This window comes from Gavialis gangeticus, unplaced genomic scaffold, assembly GCF_001723915.1.
Source record: "Gavialis gangeticus isolate Ggan-Ray unplaced genomic scaffold, GavGan_comp1, whole genome shotgun sequence".
In the NCBI taxonomy this organism is placed as follows: domain Eukaryota; kingdom Metazoa; phylum Chordata; order Crocodylia; family Gavialidae; genus Gavialis; species Gavialis gangeticus.
The window spans coordinates 201879541-201896904 of NW_017728992.1; the positions used below are offsets into that span (position 1 = coordinate 201879541).

At 41.6% G+C, this 17364-nt stretch overlaps 1 protein-coding gene across 6 annotated transcripts in view; it reads right to left on the reverse strand.

Moving 5' to 3' along the window:
• PTK2 (protein tyrosine kinase 2) overlaps positions 1-17364 on the reverse strand; it is a 463084-nt gene that overhangs the window by 172442 nt on the left and 273278 nt on the right. For all 6 annotated transcript variants that reach the window (XM_019528216.1, XM_019528218.1, XM_019528213.1 and 3 more), the window contains 2 exons: positions 12475-12554; positions 11118-11180 (listed from right to left, as the gene is read on the reverse strand). In XM_019528216.1, the coding sequence (XP_019383761.1) occupies positions 11118-11180; positions 12475-12554 (143 nt within the window). The remainder of the gene's footprint in view (positions 1-11117; positions 11181-12474; positions 12555-17364) is intronic.

Here is a 17364-nt window from a genome sequence, read left to right on the forward strand (position 1 = left end):
GGAGGTTAGATGAACACCTTGCTGGGGTTGTTTGACCCCAGTAATCTTTCCTGCCATGGCAGGGGGTCAGACTAGATGATCTACTCAGGTCCCTTCCGACCCTAGAAACTATGAAACCATCTTGAGCTAATATTGACAAACATTGCCACCCTAGTTCATGCATACACATGAGCTCAAAAGAAAGGGGATGTAAAAACAAAAACCAAATCCATACACATAAATGCAAGGCCCAAGTAGCATTACTTTGGATCCAAATGTAGGTTCTGCCCACCTTTGGGGGCCGATCTTTAATTTTGGCTCAGTTTACTGTTTAATCTGCATCAACATGTAATATGAAAATTTTATCAAAAGAGGACCTTCTCTAATTTTTTTTTAACAATTCCCTTACACTGTTTTCTACCTAATTTTAAAGCAGGTATGACTGAAACAGAAGGACGCTCTGACCCCTCAGAGCAATATTTGTAAGCTAGTCTTTATGCCACGTCACGTGAACAGCACACACTAGGTTCTAACAAATGCCACATGAACATTAACTATCTGCGTGAACTGTAGCATAAAAATTCATGTTAGAAACAATGCAAGATAAAAGGATTTCTTGGGGTGATGTTTTGTATTGGACCAACTGTCTAGTTGGGATTGAGTGAGACAAGCATTTGAATGTAAGACATTCTTCATTAGGTCTGATGCAGAAAGCTTGTCTAATGCCATCCCAATCATACAGTTGATCCAATAAAACATGATCACCTGAATAAATGCCTGCCACTCGCATAATCTCTGCACCATCACAGCTACCACATCACTCTTACACTACCAAAAAAACCAAGTCTCCAAACTTGAGAAGAAAACTGAAAGGATAAGTAATTTTCTGCTGTAACCTTCTGAAATGGTACTAAAGGACAGGAATAAAAAAAAATTAAGATATGATGGACAGGTTATGAACTCTTCAACGTCAGGACCATGTCTACCCACCACCTTCCTAGTGAACATGAAAGAAAACCTTCTACGCTGGTGTCTTTGAAGGGGAGAAGAAGTTAAAATGAGATTCAGACCACTGCAGCTGCTAGAATCTCTGTAGTGTTCATGTAAATCCCTTCTGTTGTAGTGTGGCTTCGGACCAAGGGAGCTAGTGCTCTTTGCCTCTCCCTCAGCTCCTGAAATCAGGGTTTTTAGTTGCCCCTGGCAGCAAAGAAAAAAATTGGCACAGGGGAGAAACTGAAGCAAGAACCAGTGGTATTAATTATTTGGATTCCAGAGCTGTGTTGAAGCAGGATTAATGCCAATGCCACAGGGGTTCTGGTAGTCAAGTGATGAGCCCCATTGGCTGAATCCAGGGCCAAATGAGTCTGACTCTCCTTTCACAGAATAATCTTTAAACTGAGTTAGAAAGTTGTTCTTAGTCATCTTGTTATAGATGTACAACCAGCTGCCAAGCAATGAAACCAAAGGGAAATAAAATGCACTGAATTTAAATACTTGCTTAAGGAATATGAAGAATACAACCCAATATTTTTGAGGCTCCCTCCAAAGGTACACAGTGTTATTATTTTATAACACACACTTTTTAAAAAGACATTATAGATTAAAAAGAAAGGAGTCCTCATTCGCAACAGTCGATGCTGATCTCTGCAGCTCTTACACTAGGCTGAAAGATTATAAAACCTTCATAACATGTTAAACCCATTGATGTATTTCTTTTTAAATGCAAATTTTGTGCAATTTAGCATCCCATGTAGAATTAGATTATTCTGACAGATCACTGCTGTCTAAATAACATGCAAAGACATTTTGACGAGGAATATATTAGTTAACATTAAACATTTTAGAGAGCAATTTTGCAAAAGTAAGTCGCCTAACTTCCTCCAGCATTGCTAGCTTAACCCTGCAGCACATGGCTGACACCATCTTCTATAATGTATTACTAAACTAAATTATATAATATATTTTGGTTGCAGAGCTGAGTGGGCAGCAAATCTCAACAGAAATCACTGTAGAGAATATACAGAACACCAACTCAGTCAAATTTGCTAATATAGCATGTCCTACCTTTTGAATTAAATTGTAAATGCAAAATTCTTAATTATAATAGAATTTAACAAAAAAACATGCAGCATCACAGCAGTGGTCTGCAATATATAACACATTCATAAATAAGAGAACAAGCTTTATCAATCAAAATGTATACCTAATTATAACATATAAATATCACAAGCAAACACCAAGAGACTGCATTTCACGACTATGAAGTGGGCCAGAACCTAACTGGGACAGAAACCAATGTGCTGTACCAGACTAAGACTGTAACAGCTTACTTCTTACTCTGGTTAAGGATAGTTAATAGCAGTACTGGTTTATACAGTTGTTCTAATAGCTTTCTCTTTGGTTATGCTACTGGTTTCATTTCTAATGTGATTAATGTCATCCTACAAGTAGAAACTGATTTAAGAATTGATTTATAAATACAGGAATGGAAAACACATTTTATTTTCTCTACAGCAGGCAGGTAGATTTGTCTCTTACAGAGTAACTAACTCAAGAGATGCGTATAGCATAAGCTTCCATAACCAGAGAGCTTACTTCACACAGTATCTGATGAAATAAGCCCAAAAGCTTATCCTGTACATCTCTGAGTTAGTTACTCTATAAAGTGCAAATCTACCTGCCTACTGTAAAGAAAGTAAAGTGGGTTTTCCATTCTTGTATTTCTAAATCTATAGGTAGTCTATAAGGAGCAAATCTACCCTGCCTTCTGCCTAACATGGTGAATTACCCCTCTCTTTTCTATACACGTCATTAACAGGGGTGTAACGGCCACTACTTTGCTACTAAGAAGGGGAAGCCCGGAGCGGGCAATGGTGCCTCAAAGACACTTCATGGTATCCCCCCACAGGGGACAGAACGTGGCCTTCAGACTGCAGAGAGGCCCCTGCCAAGCCCAGTGCTCAGGGAGCAGTAGCAGTCAGCCTCCAGAACATTGCAAGAGTGCTACCTAAGTCCTGCTTGAGAGCGGCATCGGACAGAAGAAGTGAGGGGGCTGCAGCAGCCAAAGGGTTAAATTGACAAGCTGCAAGATACAAACCCAGAGCAGCTGACAGAGGAAGACCGCCTAATGCACTGCTCTTGCTGCAGTCCTAACAGAAGGCAGCTGATCCTGGTTAGGAGAGCCTCAGGCCAGGTGGCCAGGAAGGGGAGAAGCTGACTGAAGCACATATAAATTTCATCTCAGGGTTGGAGCCTCAGTTTTTTTCAATCCAGCCTTAGAAGAAGTAGAACCTGGCATGCTCTGGGGGAACGAGCTGTGCAGAAACTGGGGAAAGTGAGCTCATGGACCCAGGAGGCAAGGCAGCCTGGAGGCCATGATGGGAAGAAGCTACTGTGACGGATGGCCTGAAACAAGGGGCAGAAGCTGCACATCTTAAGTTTGTGTTGTGGGCTGGTTTGAACACTGCAAGGCATTGCAGTGGCAGAGGGGAGGAAAGGAGACAAGTGAAGATGCCCCACAGAGCAGCTCTGAGCGCACTGTGGAACTCACGAGCTGCTAGGGGCCTGGTGAAGTGGAGCAGGATGTCAGAAGCCTAGCTACCAAACTGTGACCAAGCTACAAAAACCCTCAGACCTGGGACTCCCAAGAGCTGCTTCAGAGCCCAAGAGACTCAACAGGGGGTAGAAGGAGTCCGTAGACTGGGCCAAGGAGAGGGGGATCTTGGTGAACAAAGCAGAGGGGAGCAAAACACTTGGAGAAAACCTTGCTTAGTGGAAAGCAACCCCCTAAACGTTCATAGTAACATCAAAGTCGTGGCAGGTAAGAGTGAGGGAGGCGACCGACAAGTGGCTAAGGTGCTACAACAAGACACAGGAGCCCAATAGAGGGCGACTTCGGGGACACAGGTCTGCAGTACAGGGACTGATTCACTTAAATATTACTGCACCCAGTTCAACTGACGTAAGGTTGATCAGCTGTAGAACATGCGTCATTTTCTTATTCTACTTTTCTCTTTCTACTTCTTCCCAAATTCAGCAATAAAGCAACAAATGTCACGAAAAGGAAAGGCAGTGATATTAGGGTGACATGGAAAGACCATGCTATGCTTCCAAAATATTTATCTAGTGCAACTGCTCCTTTTCACCTCAGTTTTATATCTCTGCTGCTTATCTCTATCCTGGGTGCAGGGCTTTGTAACAACTAATTTTCCTTTGTTGCCCTCAAGTACCCAGTTTACTCTGCATTTTGATTCTGTCTGCCTATGTTGGCTTCCCCTACCCAGATTTAATTTTATCTGAAAACTTCACTGCAGCTGATTTTATATCAAGCACACCTGACAAAGGCAAGAAATACCTACAGCAGCTGCAAAGGGTTGTGTGTGTGGTGGAGGAGGGGGCAGGCGGGGGAGCGGGTGTTGTCAAAAAGTATAGTTCTTCTTCATGCTCAACTTTTATTGGCTTACTCTAGTCCTTCATTGGGGTTATTGTGCATGAGTCTCTATATTTTCTAATACTGAATTAGCCAGTCAAATACCCATTTACCTAAGTCAGCCCAGTTTTCCTTGAAATCTGTCCATCTTCCATTATAGCAATTATTTTGGCATCATCCACAAAAACAAATGTTGTTAGTTCCCTTTCAAAATTTACTGACAGTTTTAAACCTAATTGGTTCTAACAATGAGCTCTGGAAGACCTCTACACTAGGTATGCTCTTCCATTAATGCACTGCCGTTTATTACATCTCCTCTGTATCCTGGCTGCTAGCTAATTTTCAGTCAAGGGTGCTAACCCGAGTACTAATACATACTCTTTCAAGTCTGTCCAGGAACTGACTTTGTGCTAAGTTATTTCAGTTCTTGCTGCAAACCAAATGAATTGCATTAATTGTATTTTCCAACTCACAATCTCAAATAAATATCCAATTTACCTTATGTTACCCATTTGTCAAACCCATGATTCTCAGCTATAGTCATTAATCTTATCAGTTCTCCTCTCTTTAAGTAGAAAAATATCAGCCTTTCTTTGAGCCACCATAATTCATCTTTATATTATTCCAGAATGCTCTCTAACATTCCCCCAATCATCTCTTTGATTATCCAGCTCATCCTCATTATTCACTCCTCATTTTAAGTTTCTCTCTAAATTGGATACATTTCTATGGGTGGCCACTGACTTCAAACTACTCCCACGTGCCTCACTTCCCAGTTCCATTGTTTCCTTCACTTTCACTGTCATGGAATGCCACTGACACTGACACCAGCACTGAACACATATCTATTATAGACACACTACTGTGATGCATTTAAAATGAAATACAGACATTTAAAATGAAATATGCTCAACATATTAATACCGACTCCCCAACCAGTTATCCCCCTATCACTAACCTCCCCTTTTTAGTTGGATGTCCTAAAAGCTCCAGGCTTATCTGGATGCCATTGATTTCCTGGACCCTTGTTAGTCTCACTTTCATCCTGCAAGGAGGAATATTTTGCACTGGTCTGGTCCTGCACGGAGGAAACCAGGAAAGCCAAGGCTGCAATTGAACTCCAACTAGCTTCAAGCATCAAGGACAATAAAAAGTCCTTTTTCAGATATGTGGGGAGCCAGAGGAAAAGCGAGGGCAACACTGGACCCCTGCTGAACCAGGCGAGACAACTGACGCCCAGGAAAAAGCCAACTTATTAAATGGGTACTTTGCATCAGTCTTTCATCAGTCCCATGGGACACCCATGCCCGCTATGGGACAGGGAGGTCCGGGTGAGGGAGATCCCCTGCCCTCCATTAATGCTGACCTCGTGAAGGAACACCTTGAGAAGCTGGATACCTTCAAGTCAACCAGCCCTGACAATCTGCACCCCAGGATACTAGAGGAGCTGGCGAGCATCATAGCCCAGCCTCTGGCATGGATCTTTGAGAACTTCTGGCGGTCTGGTGTAGTGCTCGAAGACTGGAAGAAGGACAATGTGGTGCCTATCCTTCAAGAAAGGGAGGAAAGTGGATCCAGCTAACTATAGGCCCATCAGGCTGACTTCTATCCCACGGAAGGTCTTAGAAAAGTTTAAAGAGGCCATCCTTAATGGACTGGCCGATGCCAACATCCTAAGAGATAGCCAGCACGGGTTTGCTGCAGGTAGGTCTTGCTTGACCAATCTCATTTCCTTCTATGACCAGGTGACCTATCACCTGGACAAGGGAGATGAGATTGATGTCATATACCTTAACTTCAAAAAAGCCTTCGATCTGGTATCCCATGATCACTTTTTGGAGAAACTAGCCAAGTTTGCCGATGACACCAAACTTTGGGGCAAAGCATCCACACCAGAAGACAGGCAGGTGATCCAGGCTGACCTGGACAGGCCCAGGAAATGGGTGGATGAAAACATGATGGTGTTTAACAGAGAAAAATGCAAGGTTCTCCACCTGGGGAAGAAAAGCCTGCAGCATCCTTATAGGCTTGGCAGTGCTACGCTGGCTAGCACTATGGAAGAAAGAGACTTGGGATCATCATTGACCACAAGATGAACATGAGCCTGCAATGCAATGCTACAGCTAGTAAAGCAACCAAAACGCTGGCTTAAATCCATAGATGCTTCTCAAGCAAATCCTGGGACGTCATTCTCCCCTTGTACTCGGCCTTGGTGAGGCCGCAGCTGGAGTACTGCGTCCAGTTTTGGGCTCCACAATTCAAAAAGGATGTGGAGAAGCTTGAGAGAGTCCAGAGAAGAGCCACGTGCATGATCAGAGGTCAGGAAAGCATACCTTACGACAACAGGCTGAGAGCCATGGGGCTCTTTAGCCTGGAAAAGCGCAGGCTCAAGGGTGATCTGGTGGCCACCTATATAAGTTTATCAGGGGCGACCACCAAGTTCTGTGGGAACGTTTGTTCACCAGAGCGCCCTGAGGTATGACGAGGTTGAACGGTCATAAATTACTGCGAGACCATTTCAGGCTGGACATAAGCAAGAATTTACTGTCCGAGCCCCCAAGGTCTGGAACAGCCTGCCATCAGAGGTGGTTCAAGCACCTACATTGAACACCTTCAACAGCAAAGTGGATGCTTATCTTGCTGGGATCCTATCCTTTGGGCGGGGGGCTGGACTTGATCTTCCAAGGTCCCTTCCAGCCCTAATGTCTATGAAATCTATGAAATCCTTGATATAGTACTAAGACTGTGCTCATGCCCTCAGCAGAAGATCTTCGCCTGGAGACTGACAGGGAAAATTATGCCTTCTGATCTTCCTAGTTCTTTCTGTGGTCTTCAATACTGTTGGACATGAACCTCTGGTAAAGCATTTACAGGCCCTCTACACTTGTTCTGATTTTTTCTAGCAGGGAGGCCTTAGAAGGCAGTGATGGCTCATTATCCCCTTGGGACCTTTCCTCTGGGGTCCTCAAGGGCTCTACCTTGCTTTCTGTCCTGTTCCATGTGTATACAAGGCTGCCAGATGAGACTGTGCAGAGCTTTGGAGTGAGGTGCCCTTAGTATGTTAACAATACCCAGTTCTACCTCTTCTTTTCTGACCCTGGCCCTGCAACCTCAGTCCTTTTCCAGTGCCTAGCTGTAGTAGGGATTTGGATGTGAATGAACTAATGGCAACTGAATCCAGACAAGGCAGAGGTGATGGTGATAAGCAGATGTCTTGGGTTTGGGGGGAGGATAAATTTTATTGTTTTTTTACATCCATATAAGGCATTTATGTATTTGAGCAAGTGTTTAGTAGAGGTGCACAAATACATCGGTCCAATTGTATCAGAACTCGGCCTGATATGGCCAATAATTTGGCTGATAAATGCCTTGCATGCACACAGCTACAGCAGAGCATGCAGGCAGCAAGAAGCACAGCCGAGCAGCTTGGAGAGCTGCTGGTTCAACAGCCCAGCAGTTGATCTGCATCCTCCATGCCCTTTCCCCTTACACCACAACAGACTTACCAGCTGCATGCAGCTGTATCAGAAATCAGATTGGTATTGGCCAATACACCTCCTTAAAAATCAGCTATTGGTATCGGGTCCCCAAAATCTCTATCAGTGCACCCCTACTACTGTATTTAGTACTCACTGATGGGATTCAGCCTCCCCCGATCACTCAGGTTTGCAGCCTGAAGGCGCTCCTGGATCCTCTGCTACACCTGGATCTTCAGGTGGTAGCAGTGGCTAGGAGACCCTTTCACCATTTACACCTGGTGAGAAGGCTGCAAGCCTTTCTTTCAGATTCAGATCTGGCCATCATCATCCATGTCTTTGTAACCTCAAGGCTAGATTACTGCAACATGTTCTGCACAGGGCTTCCCCTGAAGACCATTCAGTAGCTGAAGCTGATGCAAAACACAGTAGTCTGTCTTGGGGAGGGCAGAAACACATAACTCCAGTGCTCCAGAGTTTTTCACTGGCTCCCAGGAGCTTCCTGGGAGCAATTCTAAGTGCTGGTTTTGACCTAAAAGGCTCTAAACTGGGGTACTCAACCCCCAGCCAGCTTGTGGGTCATGTAATCTGGCCTGTGGGGCTCCCCTGGCTCTGAAATTTTAGCAGCCGGGTAGCAGTGGCAGCATTAATTGCCTCTTTCCTGCTGCCAAACGTCTAGACCCATGGGGAGCTCTGCTGGCCAGGGAGCATGACCCTACATCAGGGGAAGGCAATTATTTTGGGTAGAGGGCTTCTTAATGAGTTTTGGCAAGCCATTGAGGGCCACATGACAGGTAGTCAGGGGCAGATATATATTAATTTTCTAAATTTTTTAGGGGCCTCACGGACCAGACAGAACGGCTTGGTGGGCTGCATCCAGCCCGCGGGCCATATTTTGCCCACCCCTGCCCTACATGCTAGATTGACTCTGCAGGGCCTAATACAGGCAAGCAGATGCAATACAGGGCCTGATCTTGCCCATTTATTGGCTCTGTGCCCCTTATCCGCCCGGTAGGGCCAAAAGATTGAGCATCATTGCCCTAAGGTCCCTATGTACCTAAGGGGCTGCTTTCTCTCTTATACTCCATCGCAATCCCCAAGGTCAGCTGAATGCAAACTCCTGCAAGTACCATCAATACACCACGTCCACACAGGAGGTTGTTCTCAGTTGTCGCTCCGCAGCCATGGGACACCCTCCCTCTTGAGGCCTGCCAGCGCATGAACCTGGACACCTTCTGGATGTGTTGCAAGACATCTGTATTTGGTCAGGTGTTTAATACTCAAGGCTAGGCTGTATTAGTTTTTAGGGGATATTTTTATGTTGATAATCCTAGCTTCCCTTTAAATTGTTTAGTTCTCTTGTCATTTTCCTGTTTTCCAAGCTGCTTTGTTCTCTTGTTGTAAGCTTCCCTGAGCCTTTGTCGAGAAGGACAGCATGTAAAACTGAATACATAAATAAGTATTAGGACAACATATTCTACACAATGGGGGCATCTACACATGTCCCTACAGCACCGTTATTACTACACGGTCATTTAATACTTCCTAAAAGTAGTTTACTTCCTAAAGGAAGTACTAAATGACGGCACAATAACAGCTGTTACTGTGCCTTGCCAGCAGCACACTGTCATTTTTAGCTGCTACGTCACCATAGCAACGTGCTATAGCAAAGGAGTGTGTTACTATGGCAACATAGGTGTGGCATCACAGTTTGTGCCCACTGGTGCTACGGCGGCAAAGTGTCTCGTGTAGATGCACCCAATAAGAACAAAATCCTTCAAAATCATGATATCCACATTTTACTACTAAACTATCATAATGTTTAGACACAACCTATGAATAAGGTAAGCATTATTTTCAATTGTAGAAAGCAGAGAAATTGAGACAGAAGGATTTTTAATGCCAGAAGAGGCTTCTACATCTGGGGTGCCCAATGAGAGAGACATGCCAGTACAGACTGATTTTCAGAGATGCCAACCCCCAAGTGAACTTTAGTTAAAGTCAGCAGGACTATAGGTGTGCCTAGATTCTTTTAAAAAGCTCCAGGTGTTTCAAGCTGGAAACCTAAAAATGGAGATATTCAAAAATTAAAGGCTGCTTTGCTCAATATCACACAGCCCATCAGCGTTATAGCTGAGCTCAGAACACAGGACTTCAAGCCAAGTGCCCAGCAGCATGGACTCCTCCTATCTTCCCAGTCTCCTGAGTACGCGCACACAGTGCGTTTTCCCTGGTATAAGGGGAAAGCATTAGTTTTGTAGTCTCATGTCATACAGATATATTTACTGGCAATAATTTTATTCCTTTAAAAAGAAGGGCTCTTTTCACAACACCTAAACAACTATTTAAATGCCCCTCAAAAAAGACTTTTTAGCCACTTTTATTTTAAGTTAAATACCCAGAAAATGTGATTCTCAGTCCTGGACTGACCTTTTCACTTTGTTTTACACTATACTATGCACCAGCTCTTCAGCAGAGAAGCATAATAAGTAGTTCAAGTCAGTTTTCACACATTGTTCCACTAAAGCCAATGAAAACAAAACTGACCTTTAACCTGGTTTAACAATCAGCTGCCTCCTGTGTAATTAAATGCAAAGCTTTTCAAGCGTTCTTTCAAATTTGGATTGAAGTCATCTACCATATACAGTGTGATTATATGAACAAGTCAAATTTTAATACAAGGATCCTTCTTGGCTAAGTTTTGTAATGTGTGGACATGTAACAAGGTGTTTTTTTTAAATTGCAAAAGCAATATCCAATGAAAACACATACATAACAGAAACAAAGGAAAAATAAAACCACATCATAGAAATGTCAAGTAGCCAGTAAGTTACTAAAAACTCAGTGTAAATTACTCCTGTGACTGATTAATCTAACTATACAAACAAACTCCATTTTAGAACAAAGAATTGTAGGGCTAGCCAAGTTGATTCCACGTGCTTTAACAGAATACAAAAGACTTCCTATAAGAATGAACATCAGTGAGTTGAAACTATTAACAACCCAATTTATCTTGATTGGACAGAGCTAAATGACCTCTCACCATCGTAATAGGTTGAAAGGTTTGAAATGTATCAGGTGTAACAGTTTCACGTTTTTATTTAAATTAAGGCAGTCTTACTATCGTGACGTTCCTACAAAAGACAGAAGCAGAGCTTGCCTTCTCGTTGAACTGATCTTTATTTTCCTATACAAGAGGCTTTTCATGCCTCAAACTAAAATGCAATACTTACTCTAAAACTTCATAGTTGGACTTCTTTTCTAGTGCATTGCCCCTCATCTCCCCGTAGGATCTCCTAAAGTCAGGGAAAAAATATTTGCAAGCAACAATTATTGGATGAATTAGCCCAAAGCTAATATGAATGCATTCAAAGCTTTCAGCAACTTACTACTGAAGACCCTTTACTTCCAATATTTATTGACATAGTATACTCTATTACCATACTTTTTTTTTTTTTTTGGAAAGTCATTTCATACACAGGACACTCAAAATCAAGTACATGTAGTTCCTTGAAAGCAATGGAGAGAAATCTGATAGCCACAATGTGCTCAGTAAAAATCTTGGAGATGAGACTGGCTTAGGGAACTGCATAAATATATCCATTGCACTTTCTGAATCCAGGTGAAAGGGGTTTTAATTTCCACATAGGCAACTTTCATTTACTCATGAGTTACCATGAAGGCTGGCAGAAAGGAGTTCATGCCCTTGCTTAAATACTGACATGCCAATTCCTACTCATTGCTAACCCTACTAAAATTAGCAATTTAATCCTGTTTTATTTCTTAAAATCACTGTTCAGTCTGTACTTCTCCTTTGTACCGTATCATCTTATTTACCATTCCTTTTTTATTGATCTTGTTACTTTAACTAATCTTCCTGTGGTAGACAACAGCAGAACTCAAATAATTATCAGAAGCCCAACGTTCTCCATTACACAGTGAAAATACACTTCAAAAGGTATAAGGGGGCCATTTGTTTCAAGACTCTTGTAATCGGATAAATACACATTTACTTTCCCAGAGGCTTCTGTTTGCCAGTTTGACATAGGAAGAATTACATAAAGTATCAACACAGCTTACAAGGTTAGATCATTTAGCTTTTCAGAAACTTCTCTGTAAAAATACTGGTGTTCTTAAATTAGCATTTTAAAAATCTTGAATATTTTGTCAAGAGACAAAAGACAGAAATACTTTATATTTAATTATGTTCTTCACCTATAATATTTATAGAAGTATGGGGACATGAGACTATCTGACTTATTTTCCTTTGAATATACTAATGTATTCTGTAGGCTAAAATATTCAGTTGCAAATATGCACCAAATAAAAGCAACATGAAAAGGCAGTTAATTGGAATTGTAGAATTAATCTGTAATAAAAAATACATTAGAAATAAGTTACTGTATAGTCTGATCATTTTTTCCTTTGAAATGATAAATTCGTTTTCACTAGAATGCCATATAATATTTTATTCATATATATTGATCAGGGAATCAAGAAAACTATGAATTAAAAAACAGTTGCAAAATTAATGCATACCAGTATGTTAGAAATGAGATGAATAATAAATATGCAAAATTATCAGCTTACCGGATTTCAAGGCAACCTAGCTTCAAAGCAATTTCCTGGTCCACTTGATCTGCTATTTCTAACATATAGTCATTTTTCACCTACAGTAAAATAAGTAGGTATGTGTCACATAAGGATAAAGTCAATGTTATTGAAGGTTGCTTCATTTGACCATCATATAAAATATTTGGTAAACTACTGTCCAAGCAATTTTGGATAGATCTTTGCCTTGGGAGCAAATTTCCTGTATTTTGGCCTATTCCCATCTGCATGAGCAGAGAAAAGGTATGGTAGTGATTTTTTTTGTTTGTTTTTTGAATATGGGAGCTGAGCTCCTCAGAGAAATGTCCTTCTATTACAGCAAACTTCATATGATTTGCCTCTTGTTGTGTCTTTGTTACAGATATAGATTTACTAATCAAAACAGTCACAAAGGCCAGGCTTGCTTGTGCATTTATATTTACACTCAATTTATGAACTGCAGTAAATACACATGTCCACTTAGACAAGTAACTTTTTTTTTCACTTGGCATGTGCCATCAGAAGAACTGTGCGTGTACATCACCCATACATGTCAGATTACTACTGTACAAAGAGATGTGCATGGCCATGGGAACCTTATCCACTAGTAACCGTAAATTAATATTCAAAATAATAAGGACAACGCACCTCGCGCTCAGGCAGATTTCACCAAGTCTAATTCTCAAACACCACGTACAAAAAGGAAAGACCTCTCAGTGAAAAGGACTGGAATGCAGAAAAGGGAGTGCCCAAGAACGGCATTGTGGACCTGCTGTCCTGACTTCACTGTGAAAGGCATTCCTAAGACACGTCATTTCAAAAGAACAGCATGCGAACTTTTCCCTTCATGGTTCACACTGCATTTTAGTTGGTAATAATGTTGTAATCCTGTTATTGTGATGGCCAGGGATCCTGGTTTTCTCTAATAAAAAAAATTGCAAATTCTTTGATAAAAAAAAATAACACAACTTCTCTGATTAAACCCCCGCAAATATGCAATTAAAATGAAAGGCCCCCCACACAGTCGCCTGGCCCTGCTCGTGCTCCTCACTTGATATCACAAAACTCAGTGATCTCCCTGCAGATCAGGTATGAAGAGATGGTGTATGGTGAGCAGCCACACTTTCCAAAATGAGCTTTGATATAGCACTTATAATGATAACAAGCATTTGAAAACCCTGTGACTAATGAATCCTCTTTTAAAAGAGGAGATGATAGAACAACTAATATTTGGAGCATAAGAAAATATCTGTAGGTATAAATGGTATAAATCAATTTTAACATGATCACTAAAAACTCTGGAAAAAACACGTTGTTATGGACTTAAGGTGAGAACGAAAATAAATGCAAGAGCTCCAAGAATGTCAAAAAGCCTCTTGCATCTGGATGGTGTTCAACATTTTCACAAACAAAAAAGCCCTCTTAATCCCTCTTAGTGCAACTCAAATACATACTAATCATTTAATAGTAATTTTAACATTAAAGGTTGAAATAATTGGTTCTCATGAATGATTTATAACCATCCTTTGAATTAATACACACACGTATCATAGTCATAACTCCTCATAGTGCGTTTATCTGTGTATAATAGTGTATTATATACACACAATGATAGTATAAAATGAGATGACTTGCATTAAAACATGCATATTTAGATTTGACAATACTTTTCATGGATTAAAAAGTGCTTAAAGTTTAGAGATACCAAACTTCAGTTCCACAGGGAAAACACCTAGTTTATGTAGTATACCTGACTCCTAGAAAGAAATATGGATTTAAAATATCTTGGTAATCAACAATAGCTGTAAAACAGATACTTTCCCTGAAAGTTAGAATTTAATATACTATGCATTACAAAAAACTAAAGAATCTTTTAAGTTCCTAAAAAAAGTCCTATTACATCAACCTGATAAACATTTTTTGCTTTAAATGAAGACTCAGATCATCTAAATTTTATGAGATAATTTTCGTAATGGAACCTATGAAGCAGGGGAACTGTCAACTACAATCTTTTCTTTCAGATTAAGCGGTGTAATTTTTTTTACTTGTTTGAAGACAAAAAATTGTATAAAGAATTTCAGTGACTCAAGTTTTGGCTGCAACAGCCCATCCTCCACTTGTCAAAGGCACAGATTCACCGACTGCCTTCGTATTTGGGCTCTGGGAGGATGCTTAACTCTTAGCACTATTGAGCTCTCAGGAAACTGTTTTCCTAGGGAATACGATCTTCCATCTTGGACTAATTGGAGATATTGTCCTTAGAAAGGACAGGATGCATAAGCTTGCCCAGCATAAGCCTTTGCCTGTGAACTGTGGTAACATTTATTTAGTCTCGAAAGCATCAGCTCTGAAGACACTGCAACTCATCCAGAACACAGCAGTCCTCCGCCTTAGCAATACAGGCTGCAGACAGCCCCTCATCTCTGCACTCTACCAGCTCCCGGTAGCACCCGTGTGCCAAGTCTAGAGTCTCAGTTCTTATATTCAAGCCTTTAAATGGTCTAAACCAAAACTAACCAAAATGACTGCCTCATCTTTTGGCAATGTATTTGGTAGCCACGTTGCTCTGAGGCAAATGCAAAAGTCTCAAACCCGTGGTTCAGAGATGATACCTTTTATTAGGCCAACTAAGAAATTGAAAAAAAAAATTATCTTTCTGTACCAAATTAAATTTATTTTTCTACCTATGGGGAATTATATACCATCTTTAATTTTCCTTAAGCCTGAGGAAGGGTGTGTGAGCCCAAAAGCTTGGAAAGAAAGATAATTTTTTTGTGATTTCTGAGTTGGTCTAATATTGCGGTTCCCAACCTTTTTTTGCTGTGACCCGCTGCTGGGAGTGAAGTGTGGCAGTGGCGGTGACCTTGGGACAGGGATGGGGGAGCTCTCATCATGCAGCGTGGCTCGTTGTTTGTATGTGGCACTGCCAGCATTGCCCCTGCAACCCTCATATGGGTTGTGAGCCAAGGTTGGGAACCACCTATCTAATAAAAGGTATAATCTCTGAACCAAGTTTGAGAGGTTGGCATGCCTCATCTTTTAGCACCTCAACTGACCTCAATACCAGTTCCTGAGTTGTGTCAAAAGACAACAGGAGAAATGACATCAGCTGGTAGTCTAGAGCTTGGCAGGAAATTCCTTTCAAAGGTATGAACAAGCAACCAATTTACTATGAAATTATAAGTGGGTGTGCATGGGGAAGAGCTACTATGTGTCAGCTGTTCCACAATAGCTGTCCATCTGCACACTCTTACCCTGCAGCAAATGGAAACTATATTATGGTAACTTAGCCCTCTTTCAGCAAGGAACGGAGGAGAAATCTCACAGCAGATGCTGGTTTCCTAGGCTGCATTGACAATTTTTGTAAAAAAGTTTTCCCATCGCTGTAACTCCATTAATGCCAGCAATGGTGGGTGTTCTAGTGTGGACAAGAAAGCCCAGAGATAAGCATTTTGTCATCTGAATCCATCTGAAGCCAGGCTTCAAGAAAGAGTGGTTACACACTGGCAGCTGCTTGCCTGAACTGGCATTCTTACTTTCTCTTTTGATAGTAGGATGTTTTTCAAAAAGCAGCAGCCCTTGAACAAAAAAGGACTATATCTGGTAGCATGGTGAGAGGCACAGGAAACTACCTAAATACCTAGTTAACTTGGGATTCTTGTAGCTCAGTAGGGACTTGAATTTTTAAGTCAAAGACCCCGCACTGAAAATGCCAGGCCTAATTCCACTGCCTTTAAGCCAAGAGCTTTTTCTCATCTGCCCACATTACTACTGTAATCAAACTTGGAAGTACCTAGCTGGGGACTGCACAGCAATATATGATACTTGGTATTCTCTAAAGGCATAGCTACATAGGAAAAACTGCGACGTTAAATACATTGAATTAAGGTATGAATTTAGACCCCATATATCCCTACGTGGATGCTTGGATTCAAAAGCGAGTCAAGTTAAGAGAACCAAGGTTACTTTTCTTCTGAACAGCAGTCACGCAGGCTGCATACACCTGTGCAGATGATCTGGGAGAATTCTTCCAGGTTTGTTTTCCTGGTAGAAAACTTACCTGGAGACTGCTGCACAAACAGTTAAATGCTGAGCCCTTGGAGAGCTTGCAGTGCTGATGCTGCATGCACAGCCAGAGGGTCTTGGCACACACATCTCTGCAGGCTCTGCAGACTTCCTCAGCCAGCCTGGAGACAAACGATAGCAGTGCACAGGGCAGCCTTGGCTGGCCGGCCCAGACTGCTTGGAGTCAGCCTGTGTCTCCCTGCATCACAATGTGGGATTATGAAGGAGGCATGTTGTTCTGCTCTCTGCTCAGCTGCAGCAGACAGTTTTCCAGGGGGTGGGAGCAGAAGACTGGGAACAAAGAACCCTGGGGTGTTGGAGGACTGTGCTGTGAGTGTATACAGATATTTGCTCTGTGTACAGGGTTGGAAGCCTGCTTGAAGAGAACTTTATTTTTCAAGGGAGTTATTTAACCCTGGTTGTTCCCAGGTAATTCCCAGGGAGTACTGACTCCCCCAGGAGAAACTGAATGTATGTACATGGCCACAGTTTTAACCAATTATAACCAACATATTTTACATTCAAATCTTCAGTTACTCCACTTACCTTTCCCAAGAGTTCTGTACAGATACACTCTGAGTTACTTCCTGAAAAGCTGACAGTTCAGCCCACTAAGCCCATTTGTTATCCAAACTAAATTTCATCAACTCATTCACTTAGCTCTAGTGGACGTTTTCAAAAGTCTCACTTGGTTTTACCAACCTAAAGAGTTTTGTATCAGCAGCAAATTTCACCAGCTTGGTATCCATTTCCTCCCTCCAGTCACTAATACAATGAACAGAAATTGAGGAGAAGCACTCTGAGGTGCTTTGGGTTAGGGTTCAA